General features: G+C 40.0%; 1 protein-coding gene across 3 annotated transcripts in view; it reads right to left on the minus strand.

The window, feature by feature from the left end:
* ITPR2 (inositol 1,4,5-trisphosphate receptor type 2) overlaps window positions 1–20,947 on the minus strand; it is a 269,683-nt gene that overhangs the window by 178,976 nt on the left and 69,760 nt on the right. For all 3 annotated transcript variants that reach the window (XM_069806681.1, XM_069806680.1, XM_069806682.1), the window contains 11 exons: window positions 14,796–14,950; window positions 13,318–13,417; window positions 13,011–13,171; window positions 10,636–10,777; window positions 9,709–9,867; window positions 8,567–8,739; window positions 5,898–6,017; window positions 5,610–5,795; window positions 4,716–4,967; window positions 3,491–3,635; window positions 2,393–2,543 (listed from right to left, as the gene is read on the minus strand). In XM_069806681.1, the coding sequence (XP_069662782.1) occupies window positions 2,393–2,543; window positions 3,491–3,635; window positions 4,716–4,967; window positions 5,610–5,795; window positions 5,898–6,017; window positions 8,567–8,739; window positions 9,709–9,867; window positions 10,636–10,777; window positions 13,011–13,171; window positions 13,318–13,417; window positions 14,796–14,950 (1,744 nt within the window). The remainder of the gene's footprint in view (window positions 1–2,392; window positions 2,544–3,490; window positions 3,636–4,715; window positions 4,968–5,609; window positions 5,796–5,897; window positions 6,018–8,566; window positions 8,740–9,708; window positions 9,868–10,635; window positions 10,778–13,010; window positions 13,172–13,317; window positions 13,418–14,795; window positions 14,951–20,947) is intronic.

Below are 20,947 nucleotides of genomic sequence, written 5' to 3' on the forward strand. Positions count from 1 at the left end.
TTCTATGAGCTGGGGGGTCAAAAATAGTGAATAGGAGTTATGAAACTGCTTAAACTGCTTCTAAATTACGCATCCTTGCAATATATGCATCAATGCCCCCATGGGTAGGTAAGTATGCAGCTCCAGAGAAAGGAGAAATGGTAAGATGCTTGGGCATAGCAGTTAAACGTTCAGGATCATTCTGTCTCAACTGCAAAGTGAATGCAGAGTTTATGTGTTTTATGACCTGTCAATCTGAAAAGAGGGAGGCTGAAGACAAGATATGACCATCCAAAGATGGGCATCCTTTTCTTTTGTCAAAGACTGTAGAAGGCCTCTCCAGAAAGTCTTACAGCTATTTCAACATAAAAACACCTGTGTCTCCACAGCAAAATTTCACTGCCTATTGTTAAGCCTAGACAGCACAGCCAGTATCTCTATCTCTGCTCCCCCTTAAGATGGCAGACACAACTGACAACAGTCTGAGGTAGCAAAAACCCCTCTCTATAGCAATGGGCTTTCTAGCCATATAGTTTGCAGGAAAAGGGAAAAAACAAACAAACAAACAAACCCAACAAACCAATCCATAGATCGTTTCCAAAAGAACATCAGTGGATTGTCACATCCTGACCTGAACTGGTCCAGTGTTTAAAAGATAAACATCCATGGAGACAACTACAGCAAAAAAAAGAAGTTTAAAGAATCTGTACAAAGGCCAAAGCTAATCAAAGACACACAAGAAATCCCACCTTTGTTCCATGCCTTTTTTGCTGAAAAAAACATGAGACAAAAACAGATGTGTGACAAAAGTTTCCAACAAGGCTCCAGTCAACAGTTGAGTGTTACTAACAAGGCTACTGAGCTTCCATTTGCACAGTGGTGACATTTTCTGCATTCCTTCACACTCATTTATTTCAGTCAGAGTCATTATTCATTGATTTGCATGGAAGTGCTCTGGAAATTAGTATAACTAAAAGCAGGTCTGTTTGCACTTAATGGGTGTTTCTTTCCTCTCCTATACAGTCTGAAAGGAAACCCTTCAAGAGAAATAAAAGGGAATTAAGGATGAAACACAATTTTATGAGTAATGAAGGTGAGTAAAAACACTGAATAAGATGTATAATTAGGATTAAAGATGTGAGCAGAGAGAGAGAACTAAATGGAAGAACCACATCTGCATGTTCCATCTTGCCAATATGCCAAGATTGTATCTGGAGTCAAACTGTGTCCAGAGCCATTTAAGAAGAGAGTCCGCAATGCAGTATTTCAGGGACAAAAAAGGAAAACATAATTCCAAGTGTCTGAACATACACAGTCTTTCTCTAGTTCTGTAGAGGGACTGCAGCCAGCTATAGCATGCCTTAGTGTGCACAGCACTGCAGGAAAGACTTTCAGGGGCTTTCAGTAAAGTGTACTGGCAGTGATGGAGGAAAGATCAAGAGAACCAAGTATAAGACTTCTTGGCTCAGAGATGACAATGACAGTCTACATTTCTCCAGAGTGTGTGAACCTCAAAGAAGAAAAAAGTTATGAAGGATGGCACACTTATGCTGGGTATCTGCAGGATTGACTGAGCAAAATGATGATCAGGAAAATTCAAGCCTGGGTAAAGGCCTCCCAGAGAAAATACAAAATAATTGTTGTTTCAAAGAAGACAGCTCATACTTTTTGGTGCTGTGGGCCAGCTGGTAATGCAATGACACTTACACCAGCCACATATTAAAACAGAATTTATCGTCAGTCTCCTGGGCCCACATGACTGTCACACCTCCCTTACAAACACACAAGAAAACTAAACTGCTAAGTTTCAGCACCTTTCTGGCATGCTCATTCTTCAACCCAATTTTAAGCCATGGTAGAAAAGGCAGTGGGACATGCAGTATTGTCCTGAGGTTGCCAGACAGACATTCTGGTCTGGGTTAAAAAAAGAATAATCTAAACTGACAAACACATGCAGAGGATGGCCTCATCTAGACTTCCATCTGGTGTTTCTGCAGTTGTGGGACCAGTAACATCTTATTCTCCTTTTAAGTGAAGTGCTAAGACAGCTAATAAACACTTGTGCCTCATTTGAGCCATCATAATCGCTGCGCCCAGGCAAATGCTATCTGCACTTGCTTGAGATGTTCAGCACAAGGAACACTGAGGCTTAGATCCAGATTTGAAAGTTCAGTTCCAAACAAGCAAAGGAGCAGCAGAATCAAGACAGTAACCACAAGTCATAAAGGCTGCAGCTCTGTTAAAAAAGGTTCCCTTTTAGCTGACCATCTTAATGTACCCTGCAATACGTTCCTGTAGGTGGGTTTCTGTGTGAATAAAAAACCTTGAAAGATCAATGAGACATTCCATAAATTATTTCCAACCTAAATAATGAATTAAACACCGGAATAACAGTCTTTGCTGCTTTTCTCACCTCCATCCTGAAACTTGCTCAACCTTTCAAAGTATGATGATATAGGAACTTGAACAATATCTAGAATTGCCAGCAGCGTCCGGGTCAGTCTGAGAAGCTCACTAAAACTATAAAAGCCAAAGTATATGAGGTTTCGAGCCAGATGTACCACCTAAGAGAAAAAGACATAAAAAACGAAGGAAGTATCAGCAACCTTTGTAGTATTCAGCTATGCAATATAGTTGCATTTCACACAGTAGCTTTCACAGAAATTCAGATATAGAGTGCATTCAAATTAGCACAAGTCTTTCCACTGATTTAAACGGGCCTTGGACTAAGGCCAGTGACATTAAATATTTTTCAGAGTTAGACAAAACAATCGGTCAGTCAAATTACAACAGAGAGCAAAACCAACAGGAGATTTAGGAAGGCCTGAAAGGATACAATTGCATCTGGGAAAATATTTGAGATTGAGAAGAAAGACTCCAGGAAATTGTTTAAAGAGGCAGCAGCTGCAGGGAAGATGGAAGTCAGAAGAAGAGTAAGACGATTGTGGTAAGTTTGAACGGAGGTGACTTCAGATGACCAGAGGCAGGAGTGACAAAGCTTCAGAGGTAGGTTGGAGGAAGAACTATAAAAGCTGTAAGCATTTTGCCTTTATTCAATGTTATTTGAATCTAGAAGATTCAGGCCTATCTAAAGTTTCTGTCAGGAATTTCAAACAATATTTAAAACACAGGATTAGGTCATTCAGAGTACTTCCTTCAGTGTCATATCTTACACAGAGAATAGTACTTATATTGAAGAATCCCTGCATGCCAATTCACTAATGTGGAGAGAAAGGGCATATGGCCATTCACCCACACACACATCCCTCCTCCTGCCATGCAACCATCTCAGGAAAAAAAAGGAAAAATACAGCTGTTTGACAGCAGACATAATATTATTTTCTGCAGTAACAGTCATCACTGAGAACACTGGAATTAGGAACTGGTGCTTCTTTAGGACATTTTACACCAACATTTATTCTACAACTACCTTTATTTTGAAAGAACCAATGCCAACTTATGTGAAATTAGGAGGAATACTGTAAGGAGGATGCAGATAGCTGAGATGTACCTCAAATGTAAGTTTATTTTTCTCTTTGTCTCCAAAAGGAAAGGGCTGATTTACAACCTCTTTCAAGTACTCTTCTACAAATTCCATAGTTAGTGCAAACTTCCTTTTCATTTCATTCCTCGAAGAGTCTGTGAAAGAATCATACCTACAACACAGGGAACAGAAGGAAGGAAAATTAAACGCCTCCAATATCAGGATCAGCTGTCACTAAAGAAAAAACAAACCAATCATGATGCTATGACATTACTGTCAGTTCTCTCTAAGGGGAAGGGCTAGAGGTCAAGGTCAGCTGATTCTTTGTAGATATGCAATGAGGATGGCACATACCTTCCCTCCAACAGTACCAGGAAGGGTTGCAGTGAACAGGAATAACAGAGACAGGAAAGCCCTACAGTTCTGGCAGATAGCACTCTTAAATCTTGCTGTGGCAATTCAGTAAGTCACTAAGTCTCAGCTGTCTTCTCTACCCATCAGCCAGAGTTTACTATTTCCACAAGGAAAACAGTGGATCAGGAAAGCAGCTCGTGATAGCCAGCTTCTTCCTTTGCACCACCAATTAGGACTGATTTTTCATATATGTCAAAACAGTCCTTCATCTCACTAACAGAAGCAATACTGTCTGCTGCACTGCGATACTTCTTCTTCTTTGTCTCTTCAGCCAGATACTCCCTGCCTGGGTCTAGCCCAGCGGCGCTGCTCCGTCAAATCGATTAAGCCAGAGAGGGTTTCCACTGAAGTCAATGGGCCCTTCTCCCATACTTAAATCTAACACATGCTTAAGTACCTTGCTGGATAGAGGCCAAAGCCTCTGCGAACTGTTTCTGGGGCAATACCTGTACCTAACTGTAAATTCTGGCTTTCCAACTGTGGCTTTCAGTTGAGCTTGAAGTATAAAACTGAGTTCCAGCCTCGCAAACCTGTAATGTTAGACACAATTGGATTACTTCAAGTTCAGTTGGTCTGAGGAAAGGCCATTCCATTTTTCCCCAGCTTGTTCCCTACAAGAACAGAGTGAAAAACAAAACTGAAGTATTTCCGTGTAAAGCTACCCAAAGCTACTCTTGGAAGTTTCCAAGAGTAACAACAATTAATAGCTCTGTGCTCTGCAACAAAATACCTTTCCACGTGCATGTTGTGTTGACATTAGACATCTACAACCATTTTGTTCTGAGACTAACCCTTACAAAATACTTTTGTACTTTAGTTTGAAACACTTTCAACTCACTCATGAATTGTGATCTTAGTGGGAATTTCAGTCCACAATCTGGCATATCTGACAGGTACCACAGATTCCTGAGGATCTCTGTCCACGTGCATGTGTAGCATCAGCCGACAAAAAGAAGCCCGGAGATCATAAGGGAGGCTTTCATCAGACATACATCGCAATATCAAGTCTACTGACAGCTGTGCAGAAATCTGGTTGATGGCAAGATATTGGCGGTCCAGGCACATTCTTGCAAAGAGGTTCAGTTGGTACCTTAAAAAAAGATAACGACATATAGTATTCAAAGAAATCAGTTGGAAATGAAACCACATACCTCAGAATCTCACTTTACAAGCCTGATGTCAGCCTTTCTGATACAAATCCTAAAAAAACAGCAAGAGTGACTTTGCTAAGCAAGGGACCAACTTGCCATTAAAAATGCTAAGATCAGGCTCCAGCCCCCATGAAGGCTGGGCTCTCTTTGAAACTCAAAGGAAGCATCATTCAAAGGAAGGTTGAAGCATTTGGACTATTTGTTTTCAATCAGTGTAAGACACTGTTCCATGATCCCATTTTCCCTCTAATCCTCAGGACACTTGGGACACTCCTTCCTTAAAGCATGCCTTGCTTCCAGGGCAGCACAACCTAAAAATAAAGCCCAATAAATAAAAAGTAAGAGGCGCAATTATAAAGAGACACAAAGAGCTGTCATGAGCAAAGGAAACTCAGGATTTTTCTGGAATAGACAGCAAAGATTGTGATGCTTCCTACAGAAAAAACTTGAAACAAACTTTTAATCCCAATTTCTGGCATGACCTGGTTTCCTTTTTTGATATTGGCAAATGAACTGGATAAGAACAGCACCAGGGTCTTCAGAGAGTTTACATTTTCTTCCATTTGAATAAGCAGTTTTACCTGTAGTAGGTAAGAACTTCTAAATCAGCTTTTGTGCCCTCCTTTGCCTCCTGAGCCAGATGCCTTATGGCTTTGCCATGAGGCTCCTTGTTACTGTCAATCCAGTAAAGCCACACTTCCTCTTCATCAATGTCATCTGAAATGACTGGGCATTCCAAGGGATTGTCCATTTGTGTAGAAACCAGCCTGAAAACACAAACCATTCACAATGGAGCCACTAGCAAACTGCTACGAATATAACAACAGAGCAGATAACAAAAAGGTTATGTTCCGATTATGGATGCTCACTTGGTCTGAATGAGAATGTCAGCATTCCCTGGGCTCAGCATAAACTTGCAGATGAGTTCCTGAGTTACTGGTATTGCTGTGGTGTTAGATACACACAGGTCTGATAGATAATCTAAGAATCTGCAGTCAAAAAAACACAGATGCAACAGAACATGAGACTTAAAATACTACACAGAAACATTGCAGCAGAAATCTCTAGCATCCATCACTAATATGCTCAAGGGAGCACATATCACAAGATTTATCAACATACGATCTTTGCCGATTCATACGATTGCAACTCACAACAGAAAAAGATAAGTAATAGCTTTGAGAGCCACCCTGAATGGTGCTGAACAATCGGTCAGGGAGAGAAAAGAAAAATATCCCAAGTGCGACACTTCTCAGCACATCAAAGGCCAAAGAGTTGTACCAGAACTTAAGAGCAGCCTGAGGCTTTCTTCACTTTGGCTGGCAGGGGAGCTCCACTGAAGGCACTCGTCCTTGTCAGAAACCAAAAGCAAGAGTACACATTCTCACTTATCTTCCCCATCAGGTAACAGGCGTCTCCAAGTAGCAAGGAGATGCTACTTGTGCTGGAGATAGCCATGTGCCCTCTGAGGGACTCCATTGCACTGGAGGAGTCCACACCTCCACCTTTTAAAATCTCAAGTGACACGGTCAACAATTAGTGAAGATCCAGCAGGACGTGAAGACAGGACCTCTGTATTCAAAGAGGTCATTCCGCGTAAAGCAGAAATAACACAGCTTTGCATGGAAATCAGTTTCCTATGAATTTGTCTCTCAAATTTAGGCCTTCTGATGTTTAACAAGGTTCAAGCTGAGGCTTTCCTCCCAGTTGGGACATTCATTAGGTATCTGCTTCTTGTCTCTCTTTCATGGATTCCTCTGTGTGTATTAACAGTAGTCCATGTTGCAGCCTTTGCCTCACTGGAATATAAAAAGACTCTCTTCCCTTTATGTAGCTGCTTCTTTTCATGGTATTTGCAGGAACTGAGTATCTCTGAGCCCTCCACTCTTCTAGCAAATGAGGCTCTTGCCCAGTTTTAGCTACAAGAGCTGGTGGGGGAGCAGATATGAGCAGGCACACACACACAGTGATCATATACTCCACTTCCTTAGAAATCCAGGTAAAAAATTTGACCATCTACTATCAGCCATTCAAGGACCCAATAGTTTGAACCTCTACAGGTGATCATCCTACCAGAGGGAATCAGAAAATCACTTCTGCATTAGCACAGACCACACTCCTCGCAGAAGTCTGGGAACTCCAAGGGACGAGTACAGAAAGCCTTGTTAGGGTACACGTAGCAACAATTTTACCCATTGCTGAAATGAAGCTTTGTGGCAACAGGTAATTAACGCTGCACAGTAATATTGCATCACAAAGATAATATTAAGTAAACAGCATATAATTATATAGAATTCTGGAGGAGTTACCTAGTTGGAGCTAAAACTCAGTAAGATTTTAAATTTTGTAGCTCATGTGTTTTAGAGCATACTGCCACAATTCTTACTCACACAAGCAGTGCTGCAAAAGTCTACAAGACTCTCCGTGAAAATAAGTGTCATAAGACCAGGCCTTTATTGTTCAGATTGCACCATCTTGACAATGTGTATTTTTCAAACATTTATCGCTCTCAGACTTCAGCCTTAAAGAAGTGAATACACAGCAGTTGCACAATGTAGTTATGCAACAAATACTATGACATCCTCCACCAAAAAAAAGTGACATGGGATTGTCAATAAACACTAGGACCCTTCAGCACTGAGAAGGAGCTGATCTCACATGGTTTCCTCCTAGTCCTGACCAAACCCAACACAGTTTAGCATGGGACAGTCAATGAGATTACAGAGTGAGGCAAAACAGCTGCAGACATACAGAGAATAATTGAAGCAGTGAAGCACCAGGGCCTTGAGCAATATTGTTAAACACTAACAGAAAAATGGTATTCACAATTACAGAGGACATTATTTGGCCTTCAGTACATTAATTTCTTGTATTTGTATTACTTAAGTAATTTTACAGCTGAAAATCCAATTAAAAAAAAAAAAGACAGATTTTCCATTTGAAAAAATATCCATTTCCTTTATATTCTGACCTAAAGCTAATTAAAAAAAAATTCCAACTGAGTGAAGTTCAATGCCAGAATTTTTCATTTGGAACAAGATCTGGTCTAGAACACACATTCACTGTGATCTTCACTGCCCTAGGTCCCTTTCAGGTCTGACCTGGAATCAGAACCTGCAGGAAAACTGATACTAATAAAAGCTTAGAAAAACTGACATCTGTGTAATTTGCACCAAGATTGTTAGCAGGGGAACCAACACAAGTGGCAGTTTCACAGAGGAGCTGCAGAGATATGAGAAATTAAAATTTCTGTTTGTTTCTCTTTGTCCCAATCTGAACTAAAACCACATTTTCAAAACTGTGCTGTAAAGTATAAACCCTCTTTTCTGTAAGCTCTAGTTCTGAAATGCAAGAATTATGGGGAGTTCTGATATTTTCTAGCTTGACACTGTACATGTGGGTTTTTTCCTGCCAGGTCAAAAAAAAATTAAGCTGGGAGAAATACAACAGAATAATGAATAGCAGGCAGATTCACAGCTACTGCAAATATAAAAGCCTATCAATACAGAAAAAGAATGTTACGTGGACCACTTCAAACCTTGGCTCTCGATTCCTCCTGAGTAAATTAACAAACGTCTCTATTTCTTTAGCCGTGATGTGTTTCTCTAGCAGTTTTCTGTTGTTGTGCAACAAAGCTGTGATGGTGTCTTCTGCCAGAATATCATAACCAATCTGGGACTGCATGACGCAGAAGTTCTTAGCAATATATTCCTGAAAAAATGAAAATTCCCATGATGACCTGTTAAGTAGTAATGTTTTTCCTTTAGAACCAGAAGCATCCAGCTCAATTAGCAATCAAAATAACCCTCAAACTTTCCTCTCTGAACTGGCCTGAACAAAAGAACATCTGAACACCTAAAATATGTACCCCAAGAAACAGATTCAATATTAGGGATGACTAACTCTTCTTATTCTTTCATAAGCCAAAGGAATGAAACCATGAAAGTAAATACAAAATTCAAGAAATGGCAATCAATTTTTTTAAAAGGAAAAACCAAAAGGTTTTTATAACGTTTAAGAAGCTTTCTTTCCTGAGTCTTACCTCTTCCCTTTCTCTCCCTCCAAGACAGAAATACTTCTGTAAAGCATTAGAAAGAAAACAAAGAAGCCACACATAGCAGTTCAATCTTTTATCTCTAGTCCCTTTAGTACTCTGAAGTTAGTGCCATTTTTCCCACTGCAATATGCAAAATACTCAACACCACATTCTGAAATACTTCTTGCTCACAGGGAGTCTCTAGCAATGGGAAATCAGGCTACCTGATAGAATAACCTCTGGTGTGATTCACTGCCATCCCTCTACAAATATTTAAGCAATAGAAACAGACAGTTTTGCAGACTTCCCACTTTATAATCCAGAGCCCAAGAACATAATTTTAATAACAGAAAGCTCCTCAATGAAGCTGTGGATGCCAATCTCAGTCTGCGCCTGTGAAGTACAAAGTGAACCTATAATACTCATTGCTGATCATTCAATTCATATACAAATGCCTACAAAACAAAAACACTGTTCCTCAGCATGAGGCAGTATATGACAGTGACTTCTTACTACTAACTTACACAAAACCCAGTCCTTTCACCACTACCACAGAATCCCACTTGCAAGTGCAGAGCGCGACGTCAAACCCAGGATATATAACTATAGAAATCAGGAGGAAAATTATGTTGAATACCACTGACCTGATTCTTCCTATAGTCCTGTTGGGAATGTCTGAGAACCCTGTAACATAACCTTAAGATGTATTTGTATGGGGCGTATCTCTGGTCACCTAGGTCTTCAAGTCTCAGCATTGATCCTTCACCTTTGTCCTTAAAAGGAGCTTTGAGGATGCCAAATATCTGTTCAAAATCAAAAGCGCTGAGAATGAAAATCAAACCCAGATTTTTGCTTAACTTACAGCAGTCAATGGAAATGTCTTCTGACAGGCTTTATCAACCAAAGTCAGAAGTGAATCACCGCAGTTATCTACATATGACTAAATACAAGTGGGGGCACAATCTCAGACATTACAGCTTTATGCATTTAGCTTTACATTTCCCACCAACTTGCTTGACATTGCTTTCTCTTTACTGCTATCCCCAATTTTAAAAACTGTTAGTTATCTGTCTTAACTTGGGATAAATTAGGGATGAAAAAGGAGGACAATACTAGCTACTGTCCTATTTCATCCTTTTCACCTTTTTTTTTTTAATTTCAGTAGGCTACTTAAGGAGAATATTAATTTTGATTTACATGCAAGTTGGCCCTCATACAAAGTCAGGGGTCCATAAGGGCATTAGAATTTTTCCTATAAGGGGAACACTTGCAGGATTGGGACCATGTTGCAAGCTTGTTTCAAATTTCATCAACAATTTGCTATCAAATGTAGTCTTAAAAGTCATCAGAATCACATGAAACTAACAGTCATCAGACACAGCCCCTTGTGCTTCTATCTGATTCACAGACCAAGAGGTGAGCCTTGACTAAGTAGTGTCATATCTATCCAATCCAACTAGACACAAACCCAACATGGCATAAACCAAGTTACCTAAAAATAACATTTTCTCAAATCACTCTCTCCTGCAATCTATTTGTAAATACAAGCAAGTTATTAATACAGGACATACCTGAGCCAATATATTTTGTTCCCTCATTAATTTTTGTCGTTCCCGGTTTGGCTTGGTAATGACCACATCCAAAACTTCCTGCCCATTATTAGGCACATCAGCAACAAAAAAAATGAGATCTTCCAGTAACTTGGTTACAAACCTAGAATGAATAGACAAATCATTATTATATACAATCATTCAACACTTGCTAGGATTCACTAAGAAAGAACCGTTTAGAACAAGCTTTACCTAGCACAATGGAGCTTCAATCACTGCAAAGTTAAGTTTAAGTTTGACATGTACTTAAGGATTCTAGACCTTGGTTCAGCAGAGGCTTAAATCCATCACAGGCATGTTTACCAAGGCATTAAACAACCAGAGGGGAAAAGGGAGAAAAATACAGGATGCTGGATTGGTGCAGAGTATTCAGAAATCCAAAATCTATACCAGCTGGCCTGAAGGCCCAGGAACAGCAGAAAGACACTCTTACGAAGCCTAGCAAGGATGTTTTTACTTTATCACGGACATGGATCTGTAAAACAAGATGATGGACTCACTAGAGGAATAAAAACATCCTGTCACTAGACTATTTCCCTACTGACCCAAGAAACTATTGAAAAACGACTATTTTTTTCACTCTTCGCTACACAAAAGAAGATTTGGCAGAAGTAAGTGCTAAAAAGGACAGAGGCAGTAGTAATTCCTTCTCTCCTACCTTCCGAAAATGCAAAAAGAAAGAATACAAATGCAAATAGAAAGTGGTCATTGCCTCCTTTTTACTAACACACCTCGCCAGGCACGCACAGACAGAAGTACAGATGCCCACAGGTTTCAGTGAATTTCCCTTAAAAGAACTAGCTATCTTTTACAAACAAAACCCAGCATGTCTCCTACCCTGGGGAAGCATCATCTGAATTTGGACAACATCCAGTCTATAATTACTAAACCTGTAGGCATGCCATGAAAGCATAGAAAGGAAGATGCCCAGTAGATTTTCAAAGTCATCTCTGGGAGCCAGACACAAAGCTTCCATTACCCACAAAAGGGCTGGGCTGTTTAACTAAACCCTCTGAGTGAGCTTTAGCTTTAAAAGTCTCAGCCCACTGGTGGAGAGCAGCAATGTCCCGCCCAACAGAAAAAGTAGAAAAGGCAGATGTAGGATGGAGCAACCAGGAATAAACTGTTGGGACCCCTACTTACCTAAGCAGGAAGGTGATAAGACAGGGAAAAGAGTCTTTTTTCCCCAAAGGAAATCACAGGAACAAACAAATAATGGCACTATTCTGAAACCACTCTGAAATGTTTTACATATGTGTTGTACCAATCTGACAATACTACAGTTTGACAATACTGGGTTGCAGCAACACAGTGGTGCAAGGTTAACATAGGAATGTCACACCTTGATTATGTTGTATCCCTCTCTGGTTCAACTCAGTCATGAAATGGCCCATCAGCTTTTCAAGGCTGAGTACCAGCACCCAAAGCCATTACAGGTCTGCCTGTTATGATGAAACCTCCATCTGATATTAAACCATCTGGTCTAATTGCTACTGAGAACCAACAGCAAAAATTCCGTTTCATCACCAAAAATTAACATTTTGACCAAAAATCTGTATATAATGCATGGTGGAATAGAAGCTACAAATTAACACTGCCAGAGATGCTGTTTAATATTTAGTTTAACCACAGAGAGCTGAAAACAAATAGCCAACTACATCACTAGAAATGGGATATATTTGGCTACAATGTACAACAAAATCCCTTAATTTAGGGGTGGGTGTGAAGAACAGACATTCTAATAGCACTACAGCTGAAACATGGATGAATACAAAGGGTAAACACCAAAATGATGTAAAATAGGAAAACAGAACAGGGAAAAATAGAAATAAGAAAGGAAAGGGACTATTGGGGCAGCTTCTGGGTCACTCTGAGACCTCCTTCTACTGCTCTCAGCATGAACGTGCGGTACAGTGAACTCCACGCAAATCAGAGTCCTGCCATGCTGCCCACTGTATAGATGGCTTTCTTGCACATGAGAATCAAATGCAATAGACTTCATATCACAGCTCAGAAGTGGTTTATCAAAGGAAATTAAGACGAACACTTTGCATTTGCCCAGGGAACTACCCATTTATTTATGTGGTCCATGAGCTGGGGAAGCCCTGTTTACCCCCATTTTACAGATGAGATACACAGACCAGCCTGAGGTGCAGCAAGGATGCTCTGACAGAGGTGGAATCTAATTCCAGGCTAGCACTCTCAGCACTCAAGTGTCCTCTCCTGATTGCCTCTATGTCCACATGGATATTACTAACCCACCTGTTACTGTGATGCCAAGATGTCATGAGTAACCAAACACCAATTTAGGAAGGAAAAAAATAAAACTCACTAACCTCCTTTCATTCTGGGTTATTGTTCCATTCTCCAGCTTTTTAACAGTTGATGCTAGAACCTTGTTTGCATCATTGGCAAAGTCCAAGTCTCTGACCTCAGACAGAGGAACCGATACAATGGCAAAAGCTTCCTTGTCCTCTTTTGTTTGGCACGTCCCAATCTGCAATAGTTTTTGGTTTAATGTGTGTAAGCAATCCTCTTAGCGTTACCCTAATTATTATGCGTATTTTATATGTTAGAAGTGAGATCATCAGTAGAGAACTTCAGGAATGAGTTTGGGATTTCAACCCCAAGATACATGTTTACCTTTAACATCACAGGCCTCTCTTCATCAGTATCTATTGGAATGCTGGTACTAGTGACCCAAGTGTTAGTGCATAAATGCCTCAGTCGGACATATGAGTTCCTAAAGGAGAACAAAGCAAACAGGTTAGATGGATCAGTCCTGAGCTAAAGTGGGCACGGTGGGGTGCAATGGAACACATGACCATGACATGAGACTTGAGGGCAGTCACACCAGCCACGCGTAACAGAAGGGTGAGGGAGACCTAAAAGATACTCCAGTACCATTTTCCCTTGTCTCCTCCTTTCTCACCAGAACAGAGCTGCAGAAAGAACAAACAGCATCTTGGGATTATGCAGAATGCTGGTTTTAAGTATTTATGTAAGCCTAGGAGCGAACTGTTCCTTAAAGAAAAAAATTAAAAAGGAAGGCGTTATAAAATCCCATCTGAATAGAAATACATTTCATGAATAAAACCAATTCTTTTCTTATTATTTTTTTCTGCAGAGTAACAAACCCCTTCAAGCTGTCACAGGAAAAAAGCCAGAAAGTAAAACTGACCATGGTTTCACAGCTTCACCATTATGATCTGCAAACCTGTGTTCCAGGGAGCAAGCATTTACAAGTACCAGTTCTCAACCGAAAATCAAGTGAACAAAGAGCAGACATGAGATTCTTCTAAATTCTTTCCATATGATAATCTGTGGTATTATCAAAAAGCAGAGCTGAGAAATCAATTACAATTTTTACTCTGAATTCTACTTTTTAAATATATTCACTGTGGTCTTCATTCACGCTGTCCCTTTCATGCTGATGGGCTCTGAGTATTCAAGTAAGCAAATTATCTGGCAAAACTCAGCATAGCAAATACACTTCAAAACTGCATACATCAGTATTTGTGGGTACCCAGCTTTAAAATCCACCCTCATAACAACTAGCCCCAAGTGTCTTCATGCCCATTCAGTCACAACCAGCACCCTCTGACTTATCTAGCCAATCACAGCTAAGCAACACAGTTGAAATTTTAAATATTCACAATTAAAACCCAGAAGCCAACTGCTGATTCATTTGAATAACAACTGTGTCCAATGGCACCATGATCTGTGAGGGAAACAGAAGCCCAGTTCACCATACACGTTATTTTGTTGGGAACAATTCAGTTAGGTCTACTAGCCGTACAGGTTTTTTTCAAACAGTGCACAGGGTTCCATTCTGTCCTCATATATATCTGTGCAATATTTGGCCCATTATTTTTCTCTTCACAGACTCTCTTTAAGTGTCACTTGTTTTATCCTTATAATTATTTTACCCAGTCACAGCAGCAGTATCATGTTTTATACATCCCTTGTTTATCCATGAACACTCCTCAAATTTTAACTGAAGGATAATACTTGCTCGTGTTTGATTTCTTCTGCTTTACTCACCAGCATAATGCTAGGAAGAAACCCTGTCAATGCAGCACTATTTTTTGCCTTTTTTTTTTTTTTTTTTTTTTTTTTACCTTGGAACCAGGCAATCAGCTCTCTGAAGAGTGGTGGCATCCAGTTCAAAGAGAGATGCGATGTCATTTCCATGTGGCACAGAGACCAAAGTATACATAATCTTCTCCCCTGCTTGGCGTTTCTTCTTTGAAGCAGGAAGGTCGCCGTCTCTCTGCTGATTAGGCACAAGGGTTATTTACTTGCATCAGGGCCTGTTATAAATTCTCCAATTACCTTGCGGACAAGTAATACATCTGAATTGTACTTTTTTGGAGTTTTTTTTTTTTACATTCTAGTAAGAATGTACCAGGACTGGCTTTGGAGTGTGTAACACAAAGGATGCACTTTGCCCCAGGCACGTGGGGTCTCAGACAGTCATTATAACAACAGCAGGTCACAAGCTACAGAGAGACAGCAGTACTGTATACATTATTACTTGACACCTACAACTTCAAAAAAACCAGCGGTAGTTGCAGACCCTTTACTCCCAACAGATGTAACTACACAGTGCTGGTTTGGAAAGGGCCAAAGTTGAAAGAAAAGAACTAATGAAAATTGGATTTTTTAAAAGGAGGAAGGGGATTAAAAAAGTAAGCAATTTGCCTAAATCCAACTGTTGTTTTATTTGGTTGCTCATTTTTTCCTCTCATATGGTCAGAATCACAGCAGCCCACTTTCCAAACAGCAAGAGCCAGAATATCTGCTCCACTAAGATCAACTTGTCAGTGGAAGGGGGACACACAAACCATCAGCTAGATTGTATTAAAAATCTTAGCACAGGTTGATAATGCATTGGAAGCTGGATCCAACATAGGTCTGAGTTTGCCCACTGCAACTGGAGAAGTTTGTTCCCTCTGAGGAGCCTAACTTTCAAGTGACAGATTTACAAAGTTGTGTTGGTGCCTCAAAAGAGGTGTGCGAATCTAAGCTGGTGATCCTTCTCCCACCAACTGCTGAAAAATCCATGGGAATTTTGTGACCCAGCATCACTAAGCAGCCATCTTCACCTTTAGTTACCTACATACCTGTGTCTTCACAAACTCCAAATGCTACCTTCCCTAAGCACATATCTTTGCTTGAAGGAGTAATTCAGAGTCTGTGCCCGTAACCATGCAGCAAACAAAGGAATTATTGGCATAAGTAAAAGCTGCTCCTCTGGGGTGTTGAGTTACACATATTACAAAAGACTAATAACCAATTAAGAGACTGGCAGCCCAGGGCCCTTCACGTACACAAAATATATCACGGAGGGAGAGGAAGAAAGGAATGAAGAAAGCCAAGAGAAAAATCAAACACTGGAAACCTGAAATACTATTATAATGATTTATAATGTGCCACTAGGGAAGAGATGTACAAAGCAATATAAAGAGGCTAGGCTATACTCAGTTTGCATTAGTACCTTGATTAAAACCAAACCGTAAGGGATAATCAAGGGCAAAGCTTTGATTATTCATATTGCCAATTGAGATTAAGCAACAAAATCAAGGATGAGTGAAACTACATAAGAAGTCATCTTATTTCAAGGCACTTTTTGAATCCTTCCAAAACATCTGTTTTTTCATTATTAAGCCTAAAAAATGCCAGCTTTCTATCCTATTACCTCTAGCAAGGACAGAGACAATAGGAAAAAAACAGGAAGAAATCCTCTCAAGTTTTTCTTAGGCTCATCTAGTCATTATTGTCACTCGTTTTTGAGAGGAAGGCTTGCAGAGATTAAAGACAACCATCTCGCACAAGAGTAAACTCATCTGGCAGTTCTCACACCCTACCATATCCCACACCCAAAAAATATTAAACAAAATCGCACAAAAAAACTTAACCTGTATGTGAGGATTGATGAAAATAGCAAAACTTTTTGTGATTTCCATACATATTTTGTTTTACATACTCAGGATGACACCCAGACTGGAAAGGCTGGCAAACTATAAGAGAATCCTCTCAACAGCTTAATAGGTGTGAGTTAGAATCTAACATCAAATGAAAATCTACTTCCTAAATTTCCAATCAAAATGGAAAACTGGAAAACCAGTTTAAAATTCAAGAGGTCTGTAAAGGGGTGAGTAGCACAGGATAGTTTAGAACAGCATCCAGACTTTTTGGTATTTCCCATAACTGACATTCAAATCTAGTTAGGGTTTCCCAGAAACTACCCACTCTACTATAATTTCCAAACTGAAAAGACTGGTATAGAAAAAGGCAGGACACTTCATAATTCTATACATTCTTTTCCCTGGGGCTCTGGGAAAAATACAGACCAAAATATGAAACCCTATTCTACTCTGTGTTATTAAGTTTTTTTATACTCACTCATGACATAATGTCTGACCATCCCCAATAGGTCATTATGCACATGTGCAGGTTTCTATGAGAGGAGGCAAAGTCAAAGGCAGGTCTTCTGTGCTTTAGTAGTTCACGCTAACCATTAGCTCCGTGGAGAAGTTAATCCTGCAGTTTGGGGCTGACTCCACCCATTCACTAGTCGCCCCAGCAACTGTATAGATGCAGTTGAGCAACGGAGCTGGCTCATGAGGCCTAAATCCCACCAACCAGGCTTAGCGGCTGTCAAGTCAGACCTGGCATATGAACAAGAGCTGGTTTTTAGTCTAAAAAGAAAGTCCACATCAACAAAGGGCAAGACAGTGTCTGCAACACTGCTAACTGCAATGCAAAGCTTAGCTGAGCAAAGTCAGACCTGCAGAAGAGCTGTACAGTAGTTCCAGACTGGACTCCAGCACAAAACTCAGAACTTTCCTTATAATGTTATTTTAGTATCTCTGACACACCTCACAACCCAACCTGGATTATAAGTGTTAAGCACTAGTCATGGAAAAAAACATGTGACAAGAAGTGACCCTCAGTTTGACAGCTCTGAAAACAACTTACATACATGGAGTGCATGAGAGAGCAATACTGTTGTTACATACGAACATACATGGATTTATATTTATGTCTGAATTTATGTCTGAGTGCATGTGCACATGCCTCTGTGTGAGAGAGAGAGAATGCATACACTCACACACAGAAAGTTTCTTATGATTCATTAAATCTAGTAAGCAGTCATCAGAATCTGCACTTAACCTAGCCATTATTGAATGAGCAGATGAGCCTACATGAGGATGTGGAAAGAAGTGAAAGTATTAGACTATTTCAAATTAATTAGACAATATGATCAGCTCAGGAGAAGCACTGCATTCCTAAGCAGATGAAAACAAGATGACATTTGCTCAGCTAAGAAACTGGCATACAAGCAGATGCAGCCAGCAAAACCAGATTCAGTGAAGAGAAGGAAGGAAAAGAACTGTAAAGGGAGTCAAATGTAGAGAGAAGAAAATTCAATTTAAAGCAGTATGAAGAGGAAGCCAATGAACAGTTTCAGAGATGTTGGTGATGTGGTCAGTGACAGCCAAGGAAAACACTCCCAAGACTTCTTTAAAAAAAAACTACGAGGTGAATTACATGCTAGGAGTATAGAGAAGAAGTGCAAGAACTGTGGGTAAAACAATATTAGCAAATAGTAAATTCATTGAGAAAAAAAATAGTTTTCATTGTCCGATACTACTGGCAAACTAGTGACAGGCTGTTGCAAGTCAAATCAGATACATATCCAAGGCGAAGAAGGTGGCATCACCTCACTCTGTCGTGCACTGGTTAAATCGCTCACAAGGATGAAGGAAACACACATTCAGCTCCTCTTCTGCCTGGCAGGAGTTGGACCTAGACCTCCCGCAAGAATGACCCGGTCCAAATACCAGGTGGCACAAAGAGCAGAGTCAGCCCGCTCTGCCTAACAAAACCTATATGTCCACTCGATGAGAGGGCTGTTAAGCCCCGGTCACCAGCCCCATTCTGCAGCAGTAAAGCAAGGCACACTACTAACACACAACAGGACTTTGCCAGGAGGGGGAACTGAACATACCCCCACCATACACCCAGCGACCAGGGCACTCTTCCACGAGGGACTTGTCTAGGAAGGCAAAGGCTGAGAGTTCAAAAAAGGAGTCCTATTTAGTGGAAACAAACAGCCATTTTGGTGAGGAGTGGAAATACTGATCCAGGCTCACAGCAAAGTCCATAGCTCCTGGGCTACCACCGCGGATCTGCAGTGCATCATACTGATTTAAAAAGCTTAAAAAACCCCAATGCAGACACAACATGGTATTTGCAATTGGAAGGGCAAATGTAACTGGAGACAAATCCCATATTGTAATCAGAGACAAAACAATCAGGTACAATCAGATTTGTCCTTCTTAAGACTTGTAGCCCAGCAGATAACCCTTCTTCACAGCTCTTAATAGAACGTGCTAGTAACTGTGACCTATCCCAAATCCCCATTATTCACTTCAACTGGGTATCATACCTAAAATTCAGGAGATTTACATGGAGTTTTGCTTATGGAGGGGCCTTCCTTTCAACTGCAAAAAGCAATACAAAAACATGACAGACCTGAAATACCTTTTCTTTTAGAAACCCAATCTACAATTCCAATTGGTAAAGACACCTCTTGTGGCAGAGAGACAGACAAGGATAATGCCCTGCTCCTGAATGAATACATTAAGCTGCACTACAGATTTCAGCAGAAATTAAATTTAATAGCAGCCAGAGTTCTGAAAATGCCTGTTAAATCCAGTACAATGTGGTATCTCAATGTTAACCCAGTTTAGGAGGCTCTTACAAAACCAGCATTTTCAGAGAGCAGTAATGTGAGCAGAACTCCATAGGTTAGACGATTTAAAAAATCCTATATGAAAAGAAAGTCGAGTATATTAATGGCCAGCCTTGCTCCTGCATGTTACGGAGCCCTGGCAGACAGCACAGCAGTTAGCCTCCTATAACACCTTCACTGTTGACTCATTTGTGAGTCATCGCATTTTTAGCAGAGACATCACGTTGCAATTCTGTTGTTAGGAGCCAGAGACATTCTGTAAGAAACAATGTATGCGTTTTCAGAGCTGATTCAGACCTGTGTGCAGCAGCAGAATAATAATAATGTGTCGGCATCTGTGTCTCCCCTTCTCCCCCCAGCCTCTCAAGTGGTCTGACTACTGGCTTTATATAAGCAGAGACACTGCCATTTTAAAGCTGATGATTTTTCTCTTCTTTTTTTAGATGTTTTTCAGATTGCTTATTGCCAGGTTAATTCCTAACCAAGCCTTTAAAAAAAACCAATAAATTCCCCAAGCCTATTCTACTTCTTTAAACTGCACCACCTGTGTCCCACATTATAAAATTTTAATTAAACAAACTTAGTTACTGGAAGGTAAAATAAAATGACTTAAAAAAATTATTTACACTGTTTATCAGAAAAAAAATCAGCTGGGTTGGAAGCAAGAAAGAAAACTTTGAATTGCAGAGTTATTTGGAATTCATAAATACAGACAAACAGAAGTCAAAGTAGATACATCAAATTGCACCTAGAAGTCCATGGTAGAACTGTCCAACTTCTTTACAAGAAAAGTAAATGCATACCAGTCTTAATCCTAAAAGAAATCTGAACAATAAAAGCCAGTTTAGAACTGGTTAGGATTAGCACTCTCATGAAAATGCAGACAAATGGAGTTAAGGTACCTATCCAAAGACAGCCTTTAATACAAAGGCACTAACAAATGCCAGGTTGCCAGCTGTTCTTGACATTTCCCCAATGTTTATAGCGTTCTTCTGGATGCTGTACATTTCTGTGATTAGAAATAATAGACTACTTTGCAGCATAAAATACACCAATTTTGGATTTAATGGGAGTTGTAACACAGAGCACTGCATTTTGATGCATGATACACTACAATCTCCCAGACTTCAAAAGACGAAGAAGCCTTTTTTTGATAAGGCCTTTAAATCACAAAAAGGTCTTCCCATTTTAAAAAAAAAAAAAAATCTCTGGAGTCTAGATGTGAGAAAAATATGTATAAAGAATATTAATCAACTCATTGTTAAGGCCAAATTTTACCAGAAATAAAAGCAGTGTTTCACAAGACGATTTGGCTGGATTCTCAAGTAGCAGCCCATAAATGAGCAATGAACCGCAGTCCAAATGTAGCTTTAATGCTTGGGAACAAAAGTCCTAGTGACTTCCAGTAATATTTATGTTCTCCGGAGCCAAAACCCTTTCAGACTTTTGAGTCACTTAAGGCAAGGCAGAAAAGATGCACTTAGGCAGAACCTAGATGCCTATCCCCAC

This window comes from Haliaeetus albicilla, chromosome 19 (assembly GCF_947461875.1).
Source record: "Haliaeetus albicilla chromosome 19, bHalAlb1.1, whole genome shotgun sequence".
In the NCBI taxonomy this organism is placed as follows: domain Eukaryota; kingdom Metazoa; phylum Chordata; class Aves; order Accipitriformes; family Accipitridae; genus Haliaeetus; species Haliaeetus albicilla.